This window comes from Sparus aurata, chromosome 12 (genome assembly GCF_900880675.1).
Source record: "Sparus aurata chromosome 12, fSpaAur1.1, whole genome shotgun sequence".
Lineage (NCBI taxonomy): Eukaryota > Metazoa > Chordata > Actinopteri > Spariformes > Sparidae > Sparus > Sparus aurata.
The window spans coordinates 47767-74808 of NC_044198.1; the positions used below are offsets into that span (position 1 = coordinate 47767).

Here is a 27042-nt window from a genome sequence, read left to right on the forward strand (position 1 = left end):
GAAAAAATCAATATGTCAATAATAAGCCACCTATCAATTCATTCATAAATCAATAATCATTTACATTAGGAGCACCTCTGTGCAGCGCAACGCGAGTCAACCTGCTTCGTTGCCTAGTAACGATGCGAGTACCGCTGCTGAGAGTGCGGGCATATATTCTGGGATGTTTAAGGTTAGCTAACCAACTATGGCGCCGCCGAAGAAAAGAACAAATATCGCGGGTGACAGACAACTTAATATAAAGAAATTCTTCTGCCAGACTCCGGAGCCAAGGAAAATAGATGAAAGGAGAGTAACAGAGGCAACTCCAGAAAAAATGACAGGTGCAGGTGAGACGGAAGAAAGGGGGGCAGATTGCAGTGGAGAGGGGGGCTGCTCGAGGACCGTTGCTGCCCCTGACACCGGTCTGACTGCCGACCCCTGTCCGGCGGGTGACCGCGGGCCCGGACCGACTGGTAACGTTGACCCAGCAAAAAAAAATTCAGCTAAACACAGAACATCTGGCTGGGATCCCGAATGGCTTAATAACCATAACTACAGCCCTTGGTTGTACCACACTCCCCATGGTGAGTTTACAATTTGTTGTTTAGCTTATATTTTTGTTCTGATTGAGGAGCTTCTCTCTCTTTTTTTTTTTTTTGGTAAGCAATAATTAGGGCTGCACAAAAAATCGTTAAAAAATCGCGATCTCGATTCACACATACACGTGATCTCATTTCTACACATAGCGATTCTGAAGCATTTTATATCTCGAGCCGAATCACAAACAAATGCTCCTATTTTCCTCCCGGATTTTTTGAAGCGCCCCCAAACGCAGCACTGCCGCTGCCTCCTCCCTCAACCTGTGGTAAAGCGTCTTTACAACACGGGATTCAGTGGCGGAAGCCCACCTGCAGTTGAGTGTTTGGAAGGAGTGTGAGAAGCCGTTTTTAGACAAGGCAGCAAGCCGCCAATCTGCCCGTCCTATTGACGGCTAGGTCCGCGGTTTTAGACAGAGGGCGGCACTTATTTCCACCTCGACTGCTAGCTTGTTGTTGTAGCGACAAGCTAGGAACGGTCGCTACTTTCAAATTAAAAGCCCCCCGCTAAGAACCCAGTTCTAAACTCCAATGGGGTGCAATGTAAAGCTCTTATTTTGAAGACAAATTTGTTGTCAGCTGTTTGCAGCCCAACTTCGGGCTTCACGTCACGTCACCTCTGAGGCGGCTTTTGGAAAAGGAAGAATATTATGCCCCGTTTTAGAAAGCCGATCACAGCAGCTATCACATATCACCTAGCCAAAGCTACGGCCCCCAATAAACACTGTACAACATGAGGTATTAGAGGATGTCCTCTCATCTTGGAGACTAATTTTTTTTTACTTTTGTAAAAATCATTTATTATCCAATGATAGAACTAACAAAACAAAAAAAACATTGCTTTGGCAGAGGCATAGTAGTATGCCTCTGCCATACTACAATGTTTTTTTTTTTGTTTTGTTCAAGTTCATCAGTGCAATAAACATTTTGTGAAAAAAATCATGCCAGAGAATCGTGATCTCAATTCTAAGCAAAAAAAATCGTGATTCACATTTTTTCCAGAATCGTGCAGCCTTAGCAATAATGATGAAAATAACACAGACAATAGGCTAGTTTTCCCAGGCATTGTCAAAAGTATGTAACTCTGTTATAATAAAATGAATAAAAAACGTATGTGTTTGTTAAAAAAAATATTTATAGCTGATAGAATCTCAGTTATGTGTAGGGATGTTTTGTTGCTTATGCCGTCAGCATAAGCAGCCCGTTAAAAGAGGACCATCCCAGAGGGTTTTCATTGCAGGGTTCGTACGGGTGCTTGAAATCCTTGAAAGTGCTTGAATTTCAATGTTGTGTTTTCAAGGTCTGAAAAGTGCTTGGATTTTAGTTTAAGTGCTTGAAAGTGCTTGACATTATAACTCTGTGGCTTTCTCAAAATTGTGATCAGACTGGATAATTAATTTCTGAAGTTTTTGCTATTATGAAATATAATTTTAGATGTTTACAGCATAATACAATTTACATAATTGTTATAAAAAGTGAAGAAAAAAAATCACAAGTATATATATTCCTTTAGATACGTATTTTACCCCAGCAATAAGGTGCTGGAAAATCTTAAAAATTACCCTTAAAAGTGCTTGAATTTGACCTTGAAAAATGTGTACGAACCCTGTCATTGAGATCCCTTCTGCAATGTACGGAAAAGATGTGCTTGATGCTCATATGGGTTCAGACCACCATGCTGCAGCCTTTCAGGCCCATGCAACTTTGATTAAAGGTTAGAATTAAGCCTAATGATTTCATTTAAGTGATATCATTCAGCAATATAGGCCTACAATGATTTTTAATGTAAATGTTTGTTATTGCTGTATTTCGCGTCTCGTCTGTCACCGGGCCTGAAAAAAATTCTAGGGGAAACACTGACTGATATGCAGTAGAAAAGTACCAATGATGTTCTGGGCAGTTTTAATTACCACCTGCTGCAGAGCCTTCCTGTTCTTGGCTGTGCACAATCCATGTCAGTTTCTGATGTTTCCAGTCAGGATGCTTTCTATTGCTAGATGTTGAGATAAGATAAGAGCTCTTAATTAGGGCAACTGGGTGGACCCACAGACTGTGGATTTTTACACAGCTGACGTGTATCTTATTCTACTGTCAGATCATAATGACAATGTTAGCACATATATAAAAAAAATTGTTACAGACTACAGCTTTAAAGGCAAGAAATCATTTCTCGTTGAGAAATGCTTTAAGATGACCAGTGGCAATTTTAAGGGAGTATGGCAAATTTGTGTTTACCCCTTATATTTCTCTGTTGTTGCCGATGAGATGACGATGATGATGATGATGATGATGATAGATCTGAGGCTGTATGATTTTATGCCGCTGATTTAAGTTAATACACATAATGAAAATAGACAGTTCATAAATAACCAGTGTGATCTTGCAGGTTGGGCACCGTTTGTTTTCCATTAGTTTTTTTATTTATTCGTCCCTGCTGTTGATATTAGGGGGACTGGGTAAGAGGTTTTATGATGTAACTATTTGGAAGTTAACAGATCATCAGAGGGTTAATTCTAACATGGGCCTAGTGTGACTAACTAAGCTATTTTGTTAATATGAGGACATGTGAAGGAGTGACTGCAGATGGATGCAGCCTCTTGTTTGGGTGTAGGCCGGCAACAGGATTTAAGTGTATTGGGGATCTGTGTGTATTTCTGGTGTACTTTTTTTTTCGTTTGTTTAGATATGAACGTAGTGCCTCTAACCAAGCTTATTAGTCGTATGAATGACGTTGGTCAGACATGCAAGTGTGCCAGTGGGAGATCTCTATCAGGAAAGGATTTTGCGGCAGACAGAATTAGACATCTTACATCTGACAGTTCAGTAGACATGCCAACCTTGAGACACCAAAAGTAGATGCAGGACATAGGGCAGACCTTGATAATCCTCTTTTTGTACAAAAAATTCTTGCATAAATTATCAACTTTACTCTGTTGTGTCTATATTGAAGCACTCCAACTGGGATCCCTCCCCCTGACCTTGTCTCAAGCTACAATATTAGTCCTTCTTAGAGAGGATAAGGACCCATGTAAATGTGAGTCCTATTGTCCAGGATGTTTAATTGGATGCAATTGTGAAATTCTTACCAAAACCCTGGGTTAGGGATTAGCTCAGTTGGTAGAGCAGGTGTCTCATGTACAGAAGCTTTGTCCCCGCTGCAATGCCCAGGCTCAAGTCCCGGCTGGGGCCCTTTGCTGCGTGTCACACTCTCCCTCCATCTCATCCTGTTTCCTGTCATCTCTGAAGCTGTCCTATCAATAAAGCCGTATAAAGGCCCAAAAGAAGGTGCTGTACTCAGTGCCACAAGCAGCAGTATATACAAACAGGATTGTTTCACATTACTTAGCCCTACACAGGGGAACTCAGCAGGGATGTCCTTTAAGTCCACTCCTATTTGACATAGCCATAGAACCCTTAATTATCGCCCTGGCGGACAATACAGATGTGATTGGGATCTGCAGAGGAGAGCAGCTACATAAGCTGTCCCTCTATGCAGATGACCTATTTTTTTTCAGATTCTCATACTTCTATTGCCAGCACTCTAGAAGTTATCTCAAACTTCAGCAATATCTCAGGATATAAAATTAACCTCACAAAGAGCTTACTTTTTCCAATTGATCAGGCAGCTTATTTGAATTATAATCCCTACCTTTTTTAAGGTTGTGTGTGACCCTTTCACATATCTGGGGTGCTGTGTGACCTGTGAGTACAAGGACCTTCTTAAATTTAACATCACAAAAACCCTAGAGAAAGCCAAGCAGTCTGGTGCACTGGTCAAATTTGCCTGTGTCTTTGACAGGCAGGATCAACTTTATTAAAATGATGTCTTCATACCAAAATATATTTTTTAAAGATTTGGTTAAAATTATTTCTTTTGCCATCGTTGAGCATTTAGTAAGATCACACAAAATCCCTCTGCCCCTTGGTTCACCATGGCAAATGGTGCTGGTGAAAAAACATCACTTGTCACCTGACCACACTTCTGCCTACACTTAAACAGTTTCAACTGATGGCCTTCTTCATCTTCGCCTTACAATTGATGTAATATTGGCATTGCCTACCCTAACCCTCATGACATGGTGTCGAATTCGTGGATGTCATGCATACTGGTAGTTGGTCTGTCGACTTTATTGCTCGTTTCATGCTTTGTATTGTCGCCCCACATTATATCGTCTAGAATTGCATATGATGTAGACCTTAAGCCCCACCACTTTTTTTACTATATAGTGACAGAGTGATATAAAAAAAAAGTAGATTACTGATCAATTTAAACAAAAGCACAAGAAAGCATCATTCCTACTATGGAGAGAAATTGCAATTAACTGTTACTTGAACATGAACCTTGCCAGTTTTCAACCAGCTTTGAATCACTATAATGTTGGCAGCTTATGCAACTGAACAGTCATAAACTTCTCTCCATTTACCCCCACCCAGACCCAGTGGTTTCTGGCCAATTGAGGGCGCCAACACAGGGTAATTCATCAGTGGGGGTGACTAGAGTTGTGGTCCTATAAAAGACAAGGGTGTTGCAGGGCAATTACTTTGATTAAGACACATTGACACGTTTTTATGAGAACATGTTAGAACTGTGTTTATTATACAGGGATATGATCAGGATGAGATATGCAGTCTGAACACACTAATATGTTTGAAAAGCCTTCTCTACATGTAAGACATGATAGGTAGGATCTTTGATTTTAATATCACAGTCAGGATTTATTCATTATTTTCCTCAAATGATGTCAGTACTCATAATACATACAGCACATCACAGTGCCATACGCCCTTTTTAGGAAGAAAGTAAAGAAAATATGTTTACAAAACTAACAATTTGGCTTTGTCAAAGCTGAAAAACATGGTCAAAGGAGAAAAGACGTGTTAATCAGATAACCACATGGTTTTCACAGGGCACACAGTTTACAAAGTTCAAACGAGTGAGATCCCCAGCCACTTTAGACTTAAGGTACGACTCAATTATCTTGTTTGTCATTTCCTCACCATAATCCAATGCTGTGTTATTAGATGATTATTTCACAATCAGAATATCAATGAATACAGAGGCAAATAATAAATAAATATATAAACACATGAAATGGTTCCTGTGCCTCTGAGCAGACACAGTACATTGTATAAATACAGATGGCAGCTTGTTATAAATGTGTGAGCTTTAAGGTTGTGGGTTCACAGAACAATCAAGAGGAAGTTTAATTTGTACAACAGAAGCTTTGTTTGCACAAAAATTAATAACCAGAATATCAGCAGGTGCGTACGTATCCCGACACGTCCAATGAGTGATAAACCCGAGAGAGTGATATAAGAACTGAGCTCGCACAAACCGCAAAACCAGACAGCAAAGCAGATGCAGATCAAGCTGTTACAGTTTCTTTGGAGATTAGCCTTTGAAATAAATAAAGTTTTTGTTGTCCGCTTCAAAGATACTTAAACGTGTAAAAAGGACAGGATTGTTATTAATGTAGTGCATAGACAGCAGGTGAGATAATGCAGAGTAGGCTATTGAGGATAACTGCAAAATAAATCATACCTTTATTTTAAGCCATCGGTGAATCAAGTTTATCACATCTAAGTTCTAAGTGTAGGCCTAAATGATATTTACTGTAACTTTAATCACATAAATGTGTTCGCAAGGCCAGCTGTACTTCCTCTGTAAAGGTCAGTATATTTTGCTGTCTTGCATTGTGGGCCTCCACCATGCGGTCCCCCGAGGGGACAGTGAGCGCCATCATAACCACATGCTTGGAAGAGTCTGATGTTAAGACCATGTCTGGCCTGAGCGATGTCCCTGCAGTGTGTTGAGGGAATTTCAGCTGCTCGTATAGGTCGATCTTCAGATGCCCGTCACGAGCTGAGGCTAGCAGCCCGATTTAGGCCCTGGGCTCTTGTTGCCGTCTTTCTTGCCATGATGTTGTGCCTAGTGTGGAGCTGGTGTTTGCTTGGCTGAATGCAAGCGCAGATGGTGTCAGATACGGCCTTCCGCAGCTTGTAATGACGCCACTTGTACCTCCCCTCTCCCAGGGCTTTCAGGCAACAGCTTAAGATTTGCTCCAAAGAACCTCTCCCCTGGCACAGTGGACTGCAGGTTTTCTTGGCTGGACCCCAACAGTGCAAGTTGTATGGGGAACGTCATACCCATCCACCTGTCCACATGTTAATCTAAACATGTACCCACTGACCATTTATAATCATATGGATGCTATTGTAATGTGTTGTGATTGAGATACTAACCCACCATGCATCCTGGAAAGTGACAGTCACATTTTTCGCTCTAAATTACATAGTTACATTATCGCCATCAGTAAACAGGAGACTGTTTGACTTTCAGTCGTGGGAGGGAGGCTGTTTTCTGAGGGAAAGTTAAATGAAGTCTTGGTCAGGAGGGCTGACTCTGGCAGTGATTTTTTTTTAAAGACTGTAACTTCAACAACACAATAGTGAAAGGAGACCATCACTTGGTGAGTTAAAGTTTTTTGCCACGGACAGACGCTGTTTTTCGGGAAAAAATGTGACAGGAGTTGGTCGGACAGACAGGATGACAGACACTTCTCGACGTGTAACTGTCATGTAATGTTGCTTTGTGGGACACTTCTATTTATTTTGTTGAGAGAAGGATCTTTTTAGATCCTAAACCCCCCGCCCCCCGCACAACCCAATGCCGCCGGCTCATCCCTTCACACAGATACAATTTGCCACTGCTGCGCTTCTGATACTACCTCCAGAGGCGCATCAGAGCCACAGTGAAATTTGACCCCTCGCCGCATCGGAAATGTTCAAACAGAGGACGATGCAGAGAATTGGCGCAGGAGCCCCACGAGGGCAGTGTAAATGGGGCTACTGTGAAAGCATGCTTGGCCCAGAAGAGAAAGCAGGCAGTCAAGGAGTGCATCACAGGCTTTACTCTACGCAGGTTGGTGCTGGTAGTGCAATGCCAGAGTATGTTGATCCTCCTTGCTGAGGCTGCCCAGGTGATGCTGTGGGGCCCGTCACACACATGCTTTCTCCAGCTTAGGATGACAATAGGTCTGCCTGCTGCGAGAAAAATAGAAAACACTTACTGCCTGTACTTCAGTGGGGATGTTTTTGCATTGTGTAGCATAAAGTAGATTTTGGATGGCTCACAGTCATTTTTAAACATCAAATTTGTATTAACTTTAAATTCTAAGTTGTTTAGATGGGCTGTTATTGAGTAAGCTGCAGGCAACAATAACAAAGTCCAAGCAATTAGCCTGCTCTGAACAGGCACATTTTAGTTCAGTAAGCAAAATGCTTGTAATGGTGAAAACCATGTATCTCTGCCATGTGAACCTTGTAAGAAACATAGAAAAACGAATGTCTGTTTAACCTGGATATTGATGTAGATTTTACATTAAAGCAATTAGATAAGTTTGATGAACCAAACAGCTGATGTCAGGGCATCAAGATCACAAAATATGTTTTTCAACCATTCCCCCAGTCCCAACAGTCTGTATTCACTGTTAATCAGGCTTGGGGAGTAACGGACTACATGTAACGGCGTTACGTAATTAGGATACAAAAAAACAGTAACTGTATTCCGTTACAGTTACAGAAAAAAAATACGTAATCAGATTACAGATACATTTGGAAAAAAATTGGGATTATTAGTTGGATTACAATTAAAATATATGATAATAAATATGAATAAATGTGAATGAATGAATCTAACACTTGCCAATGCGGCAATGCCGAATGCACACGTGCACACATTACTACACTTCAGACAAGTCAGTCACAACGACGCTCTGCTCTCAAGTGAAGCCAGGCGGCTCATTGTGGACTCGAGCGCTAGAGAAAAAAATGCTTTCACTGCGTGGAAATTTCGCCATTACTTTGTTTCTAAAAAAGTAAGAGGGAACAACATCACTGCACAGTGCAAGCTATGCCTCCCAGCTGTGCACACACTGTCATCGTCCAAGGACTCCACATCTAATTTAAAGAAACATTTAATGGTAAGCGAAACTGCGAACGTTAGCTAGCTACACAGAAATTCTGTTAGCTAAAGTTAACATTAGTTAGCCTGTTAACCAGACTCGGAATGTCATTGTTACTACTACTGCTACTGGTGCTGCTACTAGGTACTACTACTGGGTCTGTGGGTGGTGGTGCTGCTGGTGACCGGGATGGTACGTGTTTAGGTTTTTTGGTAGTTTTGAAGTCTCGTTTTGGTTCGCTCCCGTTTGCCCTGTTAAAATTAAGACATTACATTGTTAATACAAACTCAACACTTCCTGTGTCCGTCTCAAATTTAAAGTCCTCCAGCATAAATAGCTTAGTAGGCTTTTATTGTGAAACATTTGCGCAGACTTCATCGTGGAAATCTTGTTGACTTTCGAGGGCCCCATAGACACTTGAAATGTAGCTACTGCCACCTTCTGAGGCTTGTACGTTACAAATTTGCCTGAAACACCTGCAGTGACTGAAATGGGTCACTAACACTTTAGATCACAACAAGGTATTAAAATAGCATGATTATATTAGGAAATTGTATGGGTAATTTTGGGGGACAAATAAGTGACACACATCCTATATGTGGGGGTGTTTTACAACTGCTATTACTAGAAATAGGCCTAGTAGTTACAATAACACTAATAATAACTGTTACCATTATTATTATTATTATTATTATTATTATTGTAATATGTCATGTAATTCTTGAATAAAGCTGAATAGTTAGTAGTCAATGAATACAACTGAATAAATCTAACATACCCTACAATTAATTAAATATTTAATTTGCTTTATGTGTTCCTTAGAGGAAGTCTTTAATTGCATGTGCATTGAGGTAATCCAAAAGTAACTTAAAGTAATCAAGTTACATTACTTTAATATTGTGGTACTTGGATTACATTACTGACTACATTTTTTAACAGGTAATTGTGTAACTGTATCGGACTACATTTTTAAAGTAACCCTCCCAACCCTGCTGTTAATGGCAAATTAAAGTAAGGCTCACCCAACAACATGAATGATCGGAACTGGGTTACAATGATTTGTCCCCTTTTTTAAATTATCTCCCAAGTCCACGCCCTTTTACGCAAACCATACCCATCTTTGAACTGGGAAGTTTTTTGACTGCGTCTTCCACAGTTGTGACGCTATCATGCCAAGTATTTCTGGTCCTCCTGCATCAATTTGGCTCCTTTTTAAAAAATTATGACCATGTGTACACCCATGGACTTGTGGAGTAGGGTTTTGAGCTTTTAAGGCATTCACCTTGTAGGTATTTGGAGCAAGACATGACCATATTTGGAAGTGAGAGCATATGTTACGCGTCCAACCTTACTGGATCTTTAGGACAAGCCATAGTTGCAACTTGCCAATCACAAGGTAGCCACACCCTTAAGCATATCTTGCTTTAATGTCTAATTTGATTGTTATAGGTTTTATCAATTCTGTAGGCCTAAGAAATGAGGATTAAAAAAGGGTTTAAAACTCTAGCAAAATGTTAAAACAAAGCGTTAAAAAGATAATGGTAACAATTTATCAGTAGTTGTTTGCTGATTCATCTGTTGTAACTGAAGCATATCTATCCATTGAGGCAGATGAGTAAGACATGCTGAAAGCCCTCAGTCAGCAGCCGTTGGCCTTTAATGTCTGCCATGGTCCTGTGGAAATAATGTTAACAACAGGCTTTTCAAACAAATACCCTTTCCAACCTCCTATAGGAGATGCTTTGTTTATCATAGTTCAGTGACGTGGGCCAAAGAAGAACAGCTTTGAGGAAAATGGGAGCATACATTTCTTTCTCAACTAAACTTTGGTAATATTCTGCTGTGTGGTACCTCCAGCTCCACATTCTTGTTATCCCTCAGACTGTTTGGGTGAGGGAAAGAATGACGAAAAGCTGGTCTGGAGAAAGATAAACAGTTGACTCTCAAGCTTTGTTTTAATGCATCTGAAAGCTTTTTTTTCATGGCTGACCCTAGTTTTCCAGAGACCTGGCTTGGTATGCTCACACTTAATAGAGTTCCAACAAATTACAAATGACTCAGCTTGTCCCACACTGCAACTTTTCCAGTCTCTTTTATTGTCTTTGAGCCCCCAAATGGCTAAGTATCTGAAAGGAAGTCCCGCTTTTTTATGAGACGGCTATTGTTGTTTTAACTCAGTCAAGGGGGTGAAGTTACCCTTGGGTTGACGGCTCAGATGGTGGGCAGATAGCATCAGAGTCAGTAAAGTGAAAATTCCATTGCAGGTAAGTGATACCATCTGACAATCCAAAAAGTGCCATGATACACGTACAATGTCTGGAAGACTGTGAACTTCTTTTATGTGTTTATGCCAAGATGACACAGAGTAATGGAGTCTGTGTGACAAAAGTTGTCACAGCTGGACATGATTTATGTTGTAGCTTAGTGCTGTAGTCTCAGAATCTTTTCCTGTATAGCTGGAAATTCTCAGTGCATGTTTGGAAAGATTCAGATAAATATTGACATTTCAGGTGATTGTGGTTTGAGTTAATGCCTTAGCAAATTACAGATGTTGGATGCCTTTTAAGTTCAGCATGCTTCAAAAGTATGTGGGCATGCTTGTAGGCATCCCCTACAGGAGGATTTTTCACAGACTGTTTGGCAATCCAAAAAGCACTTAATCTGAAGCATAGTGTCCCCTTAACATCAACATTAGGTCTGCATTAATTTTTTTATTATTATTATTATTTTTTACAGTCAGCCAGAGCCAGTCCTGACCTCTCTGAGGACCTAAGCACAATTCTGATATACCTGCTTTTTTTTGGTAATTAAGTAAATTTGGCTCATAATACAGTATTTATATTTACTAAAATAAGGTGCAGGACTATGTAGTGGACTGTTTTCAAAGTATGGTATTAGAACTTTTATTGAAGTAAATTATGTGAATATCTTTCCAACCCTGACTAATCCTTGACTGAGGGACTAAATAATAATCATTGTCATCTTTCATATTATGTTCGCTGAAGAGGTGTGTCATTAAGCCCGTAAGAGTTCATTTCGGGAAGGCACATATAAGCAAGTATTCGCATGACGCAACCTTCTGTATTTCACTCCCTTCTGTCAGGCACAACGCCTCAGAACACAGAGAGCAAGAGACAGACAGTGAAGAGATGCACTGCCTAGCCCAGCTACTGATAACAAGACAGTTGATGCACTGGCCCTGCAAGCAAGCACACATAAACTTCATAGTTTTTTAATAATAAGTTTTACTCGCAGAGTTGTTTGGATTCTGATACAAGTATATGAAACTCTGACGATACTGCAGAGAATGCAGGTATAAGTATCAGCGAGTACCTGCTTCTATGCACTGATCCCATACCACTCAGTGTTTCCCCTAGGTTTTTTTGTTGGCGGGGCGGTATCCGCGGGGGGCTCGTCCGGCTGAAAATGTTTTACATTGAAAATTTACATTCAGCAACCCCTCAAATCTCAAGGTAATGAATTGAACAATTTAATTCAATTGAAACACAACAGAACAACATTAACAAAACAGAAACACTCAAACACTTTTTTGTGAGTCCGGCAGATCCTACAGAACATTCCTGAATTAAAAAACAAAATTATATATATGTATGTATGTATGTATGTATGTATGTATGTATGTGTGTGTGTGTGTGTGTATATATATATATATATATATATATATATATATATATATATATATATATATATATATATATATATATATATATATATATATATATATGCTCAGCTTCTTCCAGCTGAATGAAGAGCTGGACTGCCTGCTCCACATTCAGCTTCTCCTCATTGTTCTGACTCATTAAACAAAAAAACGACTCCACTACACACTACACCAAACACTACATAACACACTAACTATACTCTCCAAATACGCTAAATGTCACAAATCTCTCAACTCTCAATACCGCTGTCTATACACAGACCATCGTTGCCTGTCAATCATCCGCCTACGTCCCTCCCACAACTTCCTGTTCCTCAACAACCAAACTTGCTGCTTGGACACTTTCGTGACAAAAGCCCGTTTTTACCGTTTCTTCCTGCACCAGACACAAAGCAAACGTGACGGCAATGTTCGCGAAAAAGCGTGGCGGACATTATTTACCCTAGGTCCGGTTTTGGACGTGCCGATGCGTCCGGTCCGTCGCCTCGGGAGGTGGGCCATGTAGCTAGCTGCAAACTAGCGGCTAGCTACACACGAACATCCACAGATTCTGATTCCACTTTGTTGTCCGCGGGTCTCCGGATCTCCTCAGACCCGAACAGACTCGGTCCGGACTCGTTTAATCTCATTAATCCACAACAGTCAGTTTAGATGCACAGAACAGAACAGAACGGACCGAACCGCCAGCAAAATCCCGGTCCAGCTCGCGCCGCTGCAGGTATAAATCCGCTTGTTTCTTCAGGTACGTCGTGGGCTTGAGCTCTGCAGTGATTGGCTCTGGTGCGCATGTGGCCACGGTGTGCAGTGATTGGCTCTGGTGCGCACGTGACTGTGGTTGCTCTGGTGGACAATGCTCGGCGGAATTTGTAAAGCATTTATGACATAATTTATTCACGGTATCATTGCAGTCCAAACAAATGCTTAGATGCACACCACTGAACCACGCAGCAGCCATGTTGAAAGTCTCGGGTCAGTGTGATCCTTATCCGCAGAGGTATTTGACCAACAGACACATACACACACACACACACACACACACAAACACACACACAGACAGACAGAGATTCTGTGCATTTATAGAGAGATGTCATGAGGTGTGTTTAGCCATTCTTAAGCAATTAAGTGCTGATGTTTATATAATTTGCAAGAAATGTAAGTATTAACTTAATTAGCTGTGATTTGGTCTCCATCAACTTCTGAGAAAGTAATCAGCTCATATTTCACTAAATTACTGCTTCTGGAAATGAGGAGCGATGAGACTGAATCAAACAGTACAAATGCAAATGAAACCCAAATAACAAGCTACCTCTAACATATCTTGCAAAATGCACCAGACTATGAATTTACTATTTCTACTATCATCATCCTTAAAGATGGAAAAATTTAAATTATATTAAAAAATATACTTATTAATATAGACTCAATCTGAAGGTTGCTACTTCTTGGAAATACATACAGAAAATAATGATAAATAAATATGTGAATGAAGCTACACGACAACACAAACAATCAGTGCAACCCTAAGAACACCAGACAGGATCAGGTGCATTAAGTAGTGGAAACACAGGAGTATTTGAAGTGAAGAGGGGGGTTTAAATCCCCCACAGACACAGCCTGTGTGGCTACAACACTTTGATATTCCATTTTCTTTTATGACAAGCTAAGATAAATGTTCTGGGTTTTTTTGGTCATTATCTACTCAAAAAGTCTAAAACACTTCTTATTTACGTAGCTATGTCAGGGGGATTTAAGACAGATTGAAGCTGTAATGACATCTCAAATCTAAGTCAATACATAATATCAAGCCATGTTAGACATATATTTAAGGTTAAGAAAAACAATACGTTTTCAGTATTCCTTGTTACAGTCAGTTGTAAAGAAAATGTATATCATGGCAGTCTTCAGTTCCAATAATTTCTACAGCTCTTGTTTTTCTGTAATGAGTGAGTGGAACACATAATACTTAACAAATGTGAGTAAACTTTTGACCTCAACTGTATATGTCACTAGGGTGGAAAGGAAGGGCTTACTCAGATGAGCTGTATTTGCCAAATTATGCAGCTGTTGATTGTGCCCCTAACAAAAGATGAATGGATGTCATGGAGGGGTCAGAACCTCTCTGTGTATCTCTGTGTCCAGGGAATAGGTTAATAATATATCTGGACAACATGTGCATGAATTAAGGAGCTGGTCATGAGACAGGACAAAAGGAGGATTTGAAAGATAAAAAGGGAGGGTGAGAAGGGGAAGAAATATATTAATATTGTACATTATATTATGATAATATTTTGTATTAACAGTAATAACAGCTTCAATAATTAAATGTATGAATAATGATAATACTAAAAGTATGATGATGATGATGAAATCATAACCTTTGGGATTTTTGGAGTTTTTGATGTGTAACATGAAATAAAGTGGCTTTTAGGCATGTTACCACCCACTGCTTTCATTCTCTACTTTCACAGAGTTTGTTTTCACCCAGAGTTGGGGCGTGGTCACTCTGCCGACAGGCCCCATGACATGTGGCTGATCTCATCTATAGGCATTATGAGCATTCTTAAGGCATTATTATTAGGGATGTCCCGAGCCGATCTGGGCATTTTTCCGCTGATCGGAATCGGCAATTTTGAACATGGACCCAAGCCCGATTTTTTATTTTTTTTTTAACGTCAGAGCACAATTTGTGGCAGAGAGTACAGGCAAGGAGACCAAAGCAGCAAACAGTCGCGGATACTTTCAGTTATGAGAAATATCCTCAGCGACATGTCCACAAATAATACAGAGAGGGTCATCAAATTAATCGCTCTGGAAAACCAGCTCATCTCCGTGGTAGAGGATCAGGGTTTTCTTCGTCACCTGGAGTTTTTGAAACCCCGGTATGCCCTACCATCTCTACATTACATTTATTCCACTTTCGAGTTACAACATGCCGGTATATGCGCACTAGTTTCGTGGGTCTCATACAGCAGAGCATGTAAAGCAGGCAATCCAGGAGATGCTGAACGCGTTAATAGACAAGCAACGTGTCCACATCATTTTATGTGACAACGTAAAGTACATGAAATAAGCAAAGGATGATATGGAGGTACCAAGCATGAGCTGTGTCTCACACACACTTCAGCTGGCTGTACACGAGGGTCTGCTGTCACAGTGCAGTGTCACACACTCACCTGCTAACACAAGGAAGGTGGAGGCCAATTTTGTAATAGCATATGCAGAATAAGAAAGAGCCATATGAAAGTATAGACTTTGTTTCAACAAAATAATAAAAACCTATTAAGGAACAGCTTAGATGCAGGTACTTTTTTTCTTAATGCAGCTGTATTATCTAGGAAAATATTAGTTAAGGCTAAGTATCGGATCGGGACTCGGTATCGGCAGATACTTAATATTAAAGGACTCGGATCGGGATCGGGGTAAAAAAAACCTGATCGGGACATCCCTAATTATTATTATCCTGAAGTAAAGAGTACAGTAATGATAACGAGATAACCTCAGCTTTTATGTGAAAACTTTGCAGATCACACGTGTTTCCTTGTATGTTGCCATAGCAGGTGTGATTAAGTTATAATGTTTACATGCAATATTTGCATATTCCCTAAAATTCCTAAACACTTTTTCTGGTGGGGTTTAACAAAGAAGTCTTGCAAATTTTAAGAAATACTATTTCTGTGAACAGGCTACAGTCCATCTTTTTTTAAATGTTGAAAAATGCTTTACAAACTTATTTTGTATCACTGTGCTCCATCAAAGTAAGCAAGTCAGTTATGCTGCTGATGAGAATGTGCACAGCAGAGAAACATGTTTTTTGGTTTCGGTTTATTTGTTCTATAGATTAGTTGTTTCAAGACAATTTCTGCCTCTGAAGTAACTCTGCACTCAAGAACTGTCTGTAACTCCTTTGTTACACCATTCTGCTTCTGCAAACTGTTAAACTGACCCTCACTGAAAATGCCATCGGGTGGAGGACTGGGAGTAACAGAGACAAAGGTCAGAAGAGAGGCAATAGAAGACACACATACACTTTTCACACTGGCCAAAAAACCCACTTACACTTGCTTACATCATGCATTTGTGTGCAATGTGAATGTATATTCTCAGATTTACTCCTGGGTCAGTTGACCCTGCACTAGTCACTGGTGATGTGAACACAAGACCGTGGTGAGCATGCTAATTTTCTTTCCTTTTCAGGTGCAATGCTATGACGTATGTTTAGGTTGAGGCCATTGGCTTGTTAATAACTTTTGAATTGCTGTCAAGAGGCACATGAACAGCATTCAGTAGATGCTGAGTCTGAAATTGAGGCTGGTAAAAAATATAAAAAAGCTGACTGTTGTTTGAGGCTTCCATCTGTCTGAGCCTCGTCAGCTGTCTATACGCGCTTATGTAACTTACTCCACAGAGGTCAGAAAGAAGTGATATGTGAATCCCCAGCAACTTTCGCTATCAGCTCTGGAAAAGTCATGTGTTTAATTTAGAATATTACTGATTAATGAATGAGTCAATCAATTTACTTCTTCTGGATATTGTCTGATGAGGTATATGATCTGCTGCTTTCTCCAGCACGTTCACAACAACAAACAATGGGGAAAAAAACAGAAAAACTGGCAATATGAAAGGAGTTTATTGCTGATTATTAGTGGGTTTACCCACGTTTAAAATAAGCCTAGGTATACACGCTAATTTTGGTGTAAAAGTGGTGTGTCACACACACACACACACACACACACACACACACACACACACACACACAGTAGTTTAACTGGAGAGGCAAGGAAGTGTTGAGGTGTGCCAGAAGGCCCTCAGTCAAAACCCCAGTAGATGTAGCGGTGGCCTGGCCTTTCAGCTCTCAAAGGGCCCTTTCACGATGGAGACAGCAGGCTATTGGAATGCAGCAGCCAGGAATCTTATTCAGCTCTGGCTACCTATTGCCCCCAAACACTTATTTTCCTAGGCCGTGGATACATGTATTCAGTCCGAGCCGCTGCCTGATGTATTCCTTGTTACCCGGCTGTATAAAGCTCAACACAGTTCTTGGGTTTCTTGCTTTTCTTCTTGAGTACTGACAAAGCATGACTTTATAATGTGACAGAATACTACTTTACTGGGTTGTAGGTTGCATGGTGTATAAGTGGGCTCAATCTGGGGGTAGCCACTACTTAACAAGACTAAAATAATAAGGTGCCCCCTAGAGGCTGCAGTGTTCATTACAGTCCGCCCTCAAGAGTGTCGGAGGTAACAAAATACAGATCATTTTGTATTCTTTTTTGTAATTCACTTTTTATTCACTTTTACATTTAACATTTACAAGAAACGATCATTTTGTATTCTAATAATCTTACCTGTAGTAACTGTTGTGTTTTATATTGAGTGCTGAGTGTGGCACGAGAAGAAAGTTCAATATATTTCCTTTTTTGTACCCTTAAAATGCATACCTTGTGTGTCAAGCGAACCAAGACTATATTAAACATTGTCTAATCCATTAAAGGGGCACTATGTTATTTTTGGAGAAGAAATTCATACTTATCAGAAGTAGTTTTAGTATTTACAGTATTAATGAGGTAATGATATAAACTCAGAATTTTTTTTTTTTTTCGATAACTGAATAAACAAGATGTTCTCTATATACTAATACAGTGGCAGGGTCTGCCAAATATAAACAATATAAAAGAGTAGGGAGCTGGGTTGTAGTTTTTTAGGCTTTAACAAACCAGTAATTGAAAATCTTTCTCTTCCGATTAAAATTTCTTCCCAAAAACCATATAGTGCACGTTTATTTTAATTCAGTTAAGTCCACAACAATTGTTAAAAATAGCTTTCCTTATGTTTTAAAGGGTATAGAGGTATGTAAGAGTGTTACATTTACTCATACCAATTTTAGACTAAATTCAGCCCGTATTTGCAAATGTTATATTATTATGTAACTAAAATCCACTGGTCATCGTTTCTGACCATCTGCGTACGGTGTGCACATTCCAATCATTGTGACATGATGGTTTAATAGTATCAAAATGAACCAGATTGATAAATAACCAGATAGTTGCCTTCCACAGCATGATCTCATCTGTGTTTTAGCGAGACTGAAGTGCAAACATAGCTACATGGCTAACGTGGCCCAACCAAACTGAAATCCTGGCACAGTGCCCGGTTCAGTTATTGGTGCCAGTTAATACCTTTGTCTTTTAAAGTGTTGATGAATTCAAACATTGCTCTTCTAAGTGCTGAATTATAGGCAACTGAACATGTTTCAGTTTCTTGTTGATGTTTCACCTCTCATCCAAGAGGCTCCTCCAGTTCAGGATTGCCATGATCTGGGTGACTGAGAACCATCATCAACAAACCTTGATCTGTTTCCGGTTTTACACTTTAGCCTTATCTCTGTCTTTCTGTCCTTCTCATATATACGCACACATTCGTTGTCTTTCACCTCCTTCAACTTTTGCTATTAATGCTTAATTAATAGCTGTTCTGAGTACTACTACTACTACTACAATGATTCAGTGCAAGTACTTATAGATTTAGAGGGTTATTCCACGAATGAGGATGCCTTATTAAAACTGACAAACAATTTCACAGTTTTTTATTATTGATTTTTCTTCTTCACCTTTATTGGCACACTTCTAGTCTGTCTTGCTTGGAGCTATAAATGCGGTTCCAATGTTAAAATGTTAAGCATGTTTTGAAGATATGTGCTGTTACTTTTACTGCTGCTGTGACCAAAAGTTAACAAGCACTTGTAAGGAACATGTATATCATGGCAGTCTAGAGTTCCAACTCTTATTTTTCTCTGATAGAATGAGTGGAACACATACTACTTTGTCCAAAAGATCATTGATGAAGTTTGGTTCAATAAGGAATTTATAATAGGTCTTCTGACAATGTGACTAAATATGCTGTGTCAAAAATATACATACAGTAATTCTAATATTTGAGAGTTGTGTAAATCATTAAAACTCAAGACTGCTATGATATACATATTCTTTACAAGTGTATGTAAACTTTTGATGATGACTGTATGTGCAGCTACCGTCTCCATGTAAGCTTTAACTCAACTGATGTCATATACAGTTTATGTGTTAAAGTAATCATACCTTGCAATATATAATCATACCTGGCTCCCTATCAAGATATCCTCAGCATATTAACCAACACCAGGTGGATGTTATGTTTTGGCAAATAACTCACAGTCTGTTTTCAATATAAGAATAAGACATATTTTTGTACAGTGGGTTCCTTGGATAAAGCTGAGTAGATGTATAAAGGCCATGCCCATCCGGTCATATGCAAAACTTTCATCAATTTTAGATTTTTTGGAAATGCCTTTTTTTTCTCTAGTGGCTACTTTCTTTTTTTTGTTTTAAATATATATCAGTCACCATTTGTCCGTAAATAGTTATCAAACATTATATGGCTTGGCCTGATGCACTTGACAGGCCCTAACTCATCTATTTTTAATCCGATTAGAATCAAATTTCGAACAGTACACTTTGACACCCAGGAGGCATTTCAGAAAGAACAACATGATATTTCTGCAACTAGGTTGTCTTTAAGAAAATGAAACTTGGCACACAAGTCCTCCACGAGCATGTGTGTGACATATTGAAACATGGTACCAACAGAGTCACCTTGTGGCCAGTGATAAAATAACACTGTGTCTCTTTTTAGCATGATTCAATCCAGCACTGCTGTAATAAGTGATATCATTCACCTGTATTTAATGCTACAGTACCTATCAAGTTTTGTATTTGTTATTGCCCCATATTATACTCTGTAAATGTAGTGGCATCTAGCAGTAAGGTTGTACAACTGATACTTCTGGAAGTTGAAACTCTGATAGAATTTATCATAAGTAGTCATAGTCCCTAGAAAGGGATGTCCAATAATTCATATGATCCCTAACCATTGGTCCAGTCAACGTTATAAGAAAATCCTGTGCCTAAGACATTCATAACAGGGTAACTAAAAAAAAAATGGCTTGAACATGCATCCTCCTTCGTTCTTCTAGCACCACTATCAAACCAAAATTTCCCCTTTAAGTCAATAGTGATGTTGCCATGGATTTTACTGAGCACATTCATTCTGCCCAAAGGTTGAATTATTTCCATTTCTTGGCAGTCTTTGAGCACATGCCAAACTGTCAACTTTACACACATTACATTATATGCTAATGTCCCCGAATGATACTGAGCACCAAGAGGATGGATATTAATGGTCCAATGGCTTTTTCAAGAACTACCTGCATGAAAAATTTTAACATTTTTAAATGTCACCTCCTTTACAGCAAAGCCTTCCCAAATAGTTACTCATGTAGTTCCCTTTGTCCAGCACTTATATTGTCTATGATAAACTTTGCAGTCTTTAGTGTTTACTGATCTATCCTCTCTATGGCTTTTTCTGCAGCTGATCCAGGTCTGCCAGTGGATACAGATGGTGTGGTTGAGGCTCAGAGTGGGGCTGCGCCCACAGCTGAAGGTAAGACAAATACTTTTCATTTTGTTTTCTGAACTCTTGGCAGTGTATGCAGTTAGTTCAAAAAAATCTCCCCCCAAAACTTTCAAAGCTTGCTAATCAATTAGTTGTTTGTAATCTGTGAAATCCATACAAAAACAGATGTAAAAATGTATCACAGGGAGGTGTGTGCTGGAACAACAGCCAGATGCAGTGACTCATCACACTGAGGTTGTCAGGTTTTGCACTTTTGCAATTTTTTTTTACAGAGGCCAAAACTAGAAGCTCTGTGTGAATTACATGGTAGGTAGGCTAGCTGTACACCACTGTTCTCAGTCTTTGTGTTAAACTAAGTTAACCACCTTTCAGCTCAGACTACATACATCTTGCATGTTTGGTACCTACATCTACCAAACATGTACCAAACATGCTCCACAAAAAGTATGTAGTAAGAAGTCTTGCTTCAGAGTTTTGGACAAAAAATAATCTATTTTAAGCATCTTGGTTTGGGCCGGAATAAAGAATATTATATATAGTCTAGGCTTGAGGATTTAAATGCATAAATAACTATTTCCAACTGATGGAAAGACAACAGTAGCTGCATTTTTGCAATATTCCTTAATTGTTAATAGCAGGACTAAGAGACTGTATTGATTTGTTTATCAAATTTGAGTTGGTAATCAAAAGGGACACCTGGGTTTTTGGCAAATTATTTTCTGTTCAGAAGAGGATGTTGGTGGAGACTGAGACTGATCTGGGGTGAAATCAGAACTTCATTTTTATTATCATTATTTGTAGAACATTTTGAGACATCCAGTCACTAATCTTAACCAGACAAGGGTTAAAGTGGTTTGATTAGAATTAAAATATAATTTGTGACTACTAGTAAAGCTATCTCAGTGCTGTGTTTTAGCCCATTTGGTATTTATCAAATACATAATTTTCTCCTACCAGATCAGGAAGCTTCTTGAAGACCAGTTTTTTAAGAATTTAAGCTGTGAAAGGTAATTTTGAAGCTTGAAGTTTTTCAGTTAGTTTGTATGGTTGGCTCTAGGTTTGGTCTCTTTGGCAGGGGTTTGAATAAAGGGCATTATAAAGGATTCATAAACACAACCAGATCAGAGCAACTGGTTCACAATAGAAAGAAGAGAAGGTGCAGTAAAATGAAACATTTCTTTGCTTAATCTGGTAGGGACAATATCAGTGGTTCACCATGAAAAGAGGAGAAGGTCCAGTAAAAATAATAATTTCTTTAAGTAATCTGGGATGGAGAATTTCAGGAGGGCATGTGGAGAAATGACCGTAGGATACAGCATCAATCAGGGAAATGGAAGAAACCTGGGCTAAGGGAAGTGATGGATGCTCTTATTCCATTGATTTTACCAACAAAAAAGTTGTTCAAATAAAGGTTAGACCAAAGGTGAGGACATGCTGGGGGTTGAGTTGTTTGCTTGTTATATATAGATTATTGAAATAGGTAGTTTGTGCATCCTTATTTTTTAGATTCAGCAGGATTGCTGATTAAATCGTTCTTTCTATTATAGTGGACAAGATGTTGGGAGATGTTCCGGCTACACTCTGCTTGTCTAAATTCTCTTTTAAAAGAGTGGATGTCATAATTTATCCAGTAGGAAGGATTGATTGTATTAACTGCTTGGGTTTTAAATGGGGCTGCAACTTCTGGAGCAGATGCACATTTATCATTAAAATGGTTCATCATGTCATCAATATGAGAAGGTAATGACGCACTTTCACTCAGCAGAGAGAAGGTAGAGTAAAATTCAGCTGACTTGTGATTTTGATTTATGATCCGCGCTAGAATCATTTAGTTTGAGAGTTTGCCGGTTCTGCTAATGCTTGGAGGCCACATGGTAGGCTTTGGGTTTTACATTTATGCCTCTCTATTGACACGCTCTCTATGACACGCAATTTATTCGAATGTATACCCCCCCCCCCGACAACACCACACGACGTTAAGCTCCTGTTCCATCACGAGATCCCGAAATGATACCAATGGGCCGCATATGATTGCATATAAATCGTGCTATCTTGTCGGTGAAGGCATTTTTACGAGCTGTTGGCAAAGGGCCTGTTGAAGCTGAATGTGCCGAGTAGTAGGCAGTCAGACAAGGTTGGACACTCAACTGCTAACATTAGCTTACAAGGTTGTAAGCTAGGCGAGTCCACAGATTTGTTGTCATTGTAGAGTAAGACAGCTGCTTTGTACAAAATACTTCCATACACTACTTCTCAGATGTTTTGGTGTCGTGATTGTCTGCTCGGGACGGCTTTGCTCGCTAGTCCTCCATTTTCGTAGCAAACAACATAATATTACTAGCTGAATTGATAGGTCAAGGGTCAATAGGGCATGCAATAGGTCAAGCTGATAGTGAAGTTTTAGAGCGCCCTCTGTTGGATCATAAGTCGAACTACTTCAAACGGTCTGTTGCGCTTATTTGTTGCGTACATTGTGAATTCAAATAGGTCATTACATTCGAATAAAAACTTTTACCACCACTTTCGAACGAATATTCGAATTTCGAATAAAAGGTGACAGCCCTAATAGGAACACAAAGCGCTTTTGCATGTACACCTGTAAACATGCATGGGTAGATGTTTCGTTACATCTGGCACAGAAGTCAAGGAGCGGCAAATTAGAATTTGGTCTTTAAAGGTAAAGGTCACTGTGACATCACAAAACCCGTTTTTGGCAATAACTCAAGAACTAATTCGCTAATCAAACCAAATATTACACAAATCTCTTATGAGATAAAATGTTGCGGTGATGATACTTTATACCCAAAAGTTCAAAGCTCAGCTTCAACGTGACATCATAATGTTCTGCAAAACCACTTTTCTGGCCATTATTCAACACCATAACTCAGGAAGAGACCCGACACTAATCTTGGGTGTCTGATTGTTTAGATACTCTTTGCTATAGGGTTTAAGACATGTCTAAAGCATCTATGTTTTAGAATATGTTATTTGTCTTTCTCAATGAACATACACACTTAAAATCATACAGATGTAGTCCACCATAATCTCATTGGTTTTGCTGGTGTTGATTTTCAGGTGACTGTAGTTGCACAATGAGACAATGCGATCACTCAGTCCTCTGTACTCCTCTGTACAAAAAGTCTCCAAGTTAAAACAGCATTTGTCTTCTTTTTTTAACATCTGATTTTGAAAAGTGATACAAGAAGACAACGGAACAACGATACAAACCTACAAGTAAATACAATATTGCTGCTGACACACCCAAAAATGAGGTTCCACTTTATTACAGAACATAAAGGATATCAACATGACACTAAGACACACCTGTTTGACAAAATGAATCTGATTTTTCTCTAGAGGTAATATATTCCCTAATTCACACAGCCATGTGTCAAATATTGGGGGCTTCTCTGATTTCCAGATCTGTTGCAGCAATTTTCTGGCTAGAGGTATAGATAGAGAGATGGCCTGGCCTTAAAGCCTGTTCATCACTTCAGCTGACTCGACCAAAAAGAAAAAATAGCACAGTTAGAGGAGCAGGGGGGACCTCCCTGTTAAAACCTTCGGAAGAAAGAAAAAATCAAATAATTGACTCCAAAAGGTTTGCCACCTCTGACATTGTAAGAATTGGTGACAAAATGTCCCTTGATCTTTTGAACATTTTACACAGAGGGGTGAACTGTCTTGAGTGTTTCATGTGAATACTTTTAAAAGAGGTTGTCTACATTTCTTCTGCGATTTCATTACCCAATTGTTTCTGCCTGTCCTTCCTACAAGAATTTGACAATGGATAATTTTTATTTTAGCATACGGTCAGGAGACTGTCAAGTGTAGCATGATGAGGCTTCTGCTCAAAAAGTGGGACATAAAAGGTTTTGCCACTGTAGGAATAGGAAAAAGTGTGAAGTTGGGAGTTGACCTCTGCTGCAATTGTTAAAAAGAAGTGAAGGTGAGGTGATTGTTAATATTGATAATGGTTTGTGACCTTTTGTTGGGTCACTTGTGGTTGCAGTTTAGGTGTAAGCTGGCGACATTTGTGTGCAGTAGTGACAGCAGACATTCCTTTTGTGTGGTGGCTGTTACTGTCCACTTTTGGTGTGGTCACGTGTGTTATTGCTTATGTGTATATAATTGCAGTTAAGTTTAGGGCGCTATGGAATCCCTGGCCACACCCAATCATGTTGAATCAAAAATATTTGCACTGGTCTCACCTAGCCCTAGCAACCCGAATGAAGGCCGATTGGGTCAACAACCCACAAGTGGCCCTAACGACTCAGAAAATCAGAGCTCACACGTGTCATTAATGACTCTGTAAGGACACTCACATACCGAGTCTAAAAGCTAGCAACTCTTCTCCAGTTAGTTAGAACTGAGGAAGCCTCTTGGATGAGACGTGAAACGTCTTCAACAAACTGGAACACGTCCAGTTGCGTAAGATACAGCACTTTGAATTACAATGACCTGGATGACTGAGAGCCTTCATCAACATAACCTGCAATGGACTCCAGCAGCAGAAACACTAAGTGTGTCTCCCTCTTAAGAGAGACAATACGAGTGTTTACACACAAGGCAGAATATAGTTTAATTTCATTGAATATTGAAGTTTCTGACTGAGCTGCAGTTTACTCTGGAGAGTATCCTCTGTACCATCTTGTTTATAACTACAGATTTCAGTTTTGCTGCTTAAATGAGCCATGATGTTTGCTAAAGTGACATTACTACCTGCATGGAATGGAAACCAGACTCACTAACCATTAAAGCACAGTGTACATGAATTGTGAACCTGCCAATGAAGGTGCATATCACTATATGAATACTTAGCCCTCTATATAGCAGGCAAAACAATGCGACATTGACTTCAGATCAAGGGCCCATCTTATGCTTTCTGCTGCTCTGAGATGCGCAAGCAAAGCACATGATCACACCTAATTTTAAGACCGTCGGTCTAAAACTAGCAATGCATATTATTATATTACTCATCAAAGATTAATTATTTCACCTACCCACACCCCATTAATCACAATGATTTTACTTGACTTGTCAACCGCACACCACATTACGCACACAGAGACGCATCGCAGTGTATAGAGCATTTTGCTCTTATACAATCAAACAGAGTTGTTGTCATCATCTTTATTGTTTATCAATCACTATCAAAACTTGAAAGATAGGACTGTCAGTAGCTGTGCTGTGCTGATCAATGAGAAGAAAGCATAATCCGTGTGCACGGATTGTGAAACCGAGAACACGGTTTTACAAAACCGCGCCACCTAGTAGTTGTTGGTGCACACTGCAGCTAATGCTAAATCAGCTGGTTTAAATAAAAGTCCCCCCTCCTTTTCTGCCTTGTAGCGGCACCTTTAACACCACGGCAGTGGCGTCCTTGAAAGGAGAAACATCTGTGTATGTGTGTGTGTGTGTGCAGAAAATAAAATACTCGCTTTCCAGCAGCAACCTCTGTGGGCTCAGTTCGGAAAAACATATGGGCTTAATGGCACGCCTTTTCAGCAGGCATAATATTATCCCAGTGTCTGGCACCTGTCTGACAGGTTTTTGGCACCTCCTATGTCACAATCAATATATTTTGTGTAATATTTAATGTCATCTATCCTGTCCTTGCGATACGCCTGCATGTGAGATATGCTTTTTAGTAGATGTTTTGGCATATGGTCACTATAAACCACACAAGTCAGATGGCATTTGCGTTGTGAAATGATGCAGTGAGTATGCCGAGTGTGACCTGCTGGCCTCTGAGCATCAATCTTAATATTGTTGGAGGGTAACCTTGAACACTGCTCCAACATAGTCTGTTTAGTATCAGGGTAGAGAAATGGAATCTCACTAAATGAGAATTGTTTGTATTCACCAGTTCATCATCAGTTCTTCAGGGACCAAATTGAGCACTGAGCAGTAACAGTTTTCATTAACATTTTAGAATTATTCTTTAGAACAGAGAGGAACCTCAGCAGACCTTTTAAATGTAATTATTCACAAATATTTAATCCTTGCTGTAATTGTAATTATAGGTAGAGAAAAGAATAGAATGAATTTAGGGTAGGGTGAATTTATTGTCATTGCACATAGTTGCACAATGAAATTTGCTGTGCAATGCCTAAAAATTATGCATTTCACATGCACACATACAGACACAAACCTATTAGAAATGAATACAAATACAAGTATAAAGAGCAAATTGGTAACACATCAAGCATCATATATGAAAAATAAATGTTATTGTACATTATGTATATGAAAACCCAATACGATTGTACATTTTCATATACAAAAAAAATCAATATTGCATAATATGTTTGTGAAAGCCAGAGTTATTGCACTTTATGTCACACAAAGTCATGTCTTGCAGTCTGGA

The 27042-nt window shown here is 39.4% G+C and overlaps 1 protein-coding gene across 1 annotated transcript in view; it reads left to right on the forward strand.

Moving 5' to 3' along the window:
• Nucleotides 1-27042, forward strand: part of ror2 (receptor tyrosine kinase-like orphan receptor 2) — a 66254-nt gene that overhangs the window by 11847 nt on the left and 27365 nt on the right. The window contains exon 2 of the mRNA XM_030436746.1: nucleotides 20628-20699. Coding sequence (XP_030292606.1) covers nucleotides 20628-20699 — 72 coding nt within the window. The remainder of the gene's footprint in view (nucleotides 1-20627; nucleotides 20700-27042) is intronic.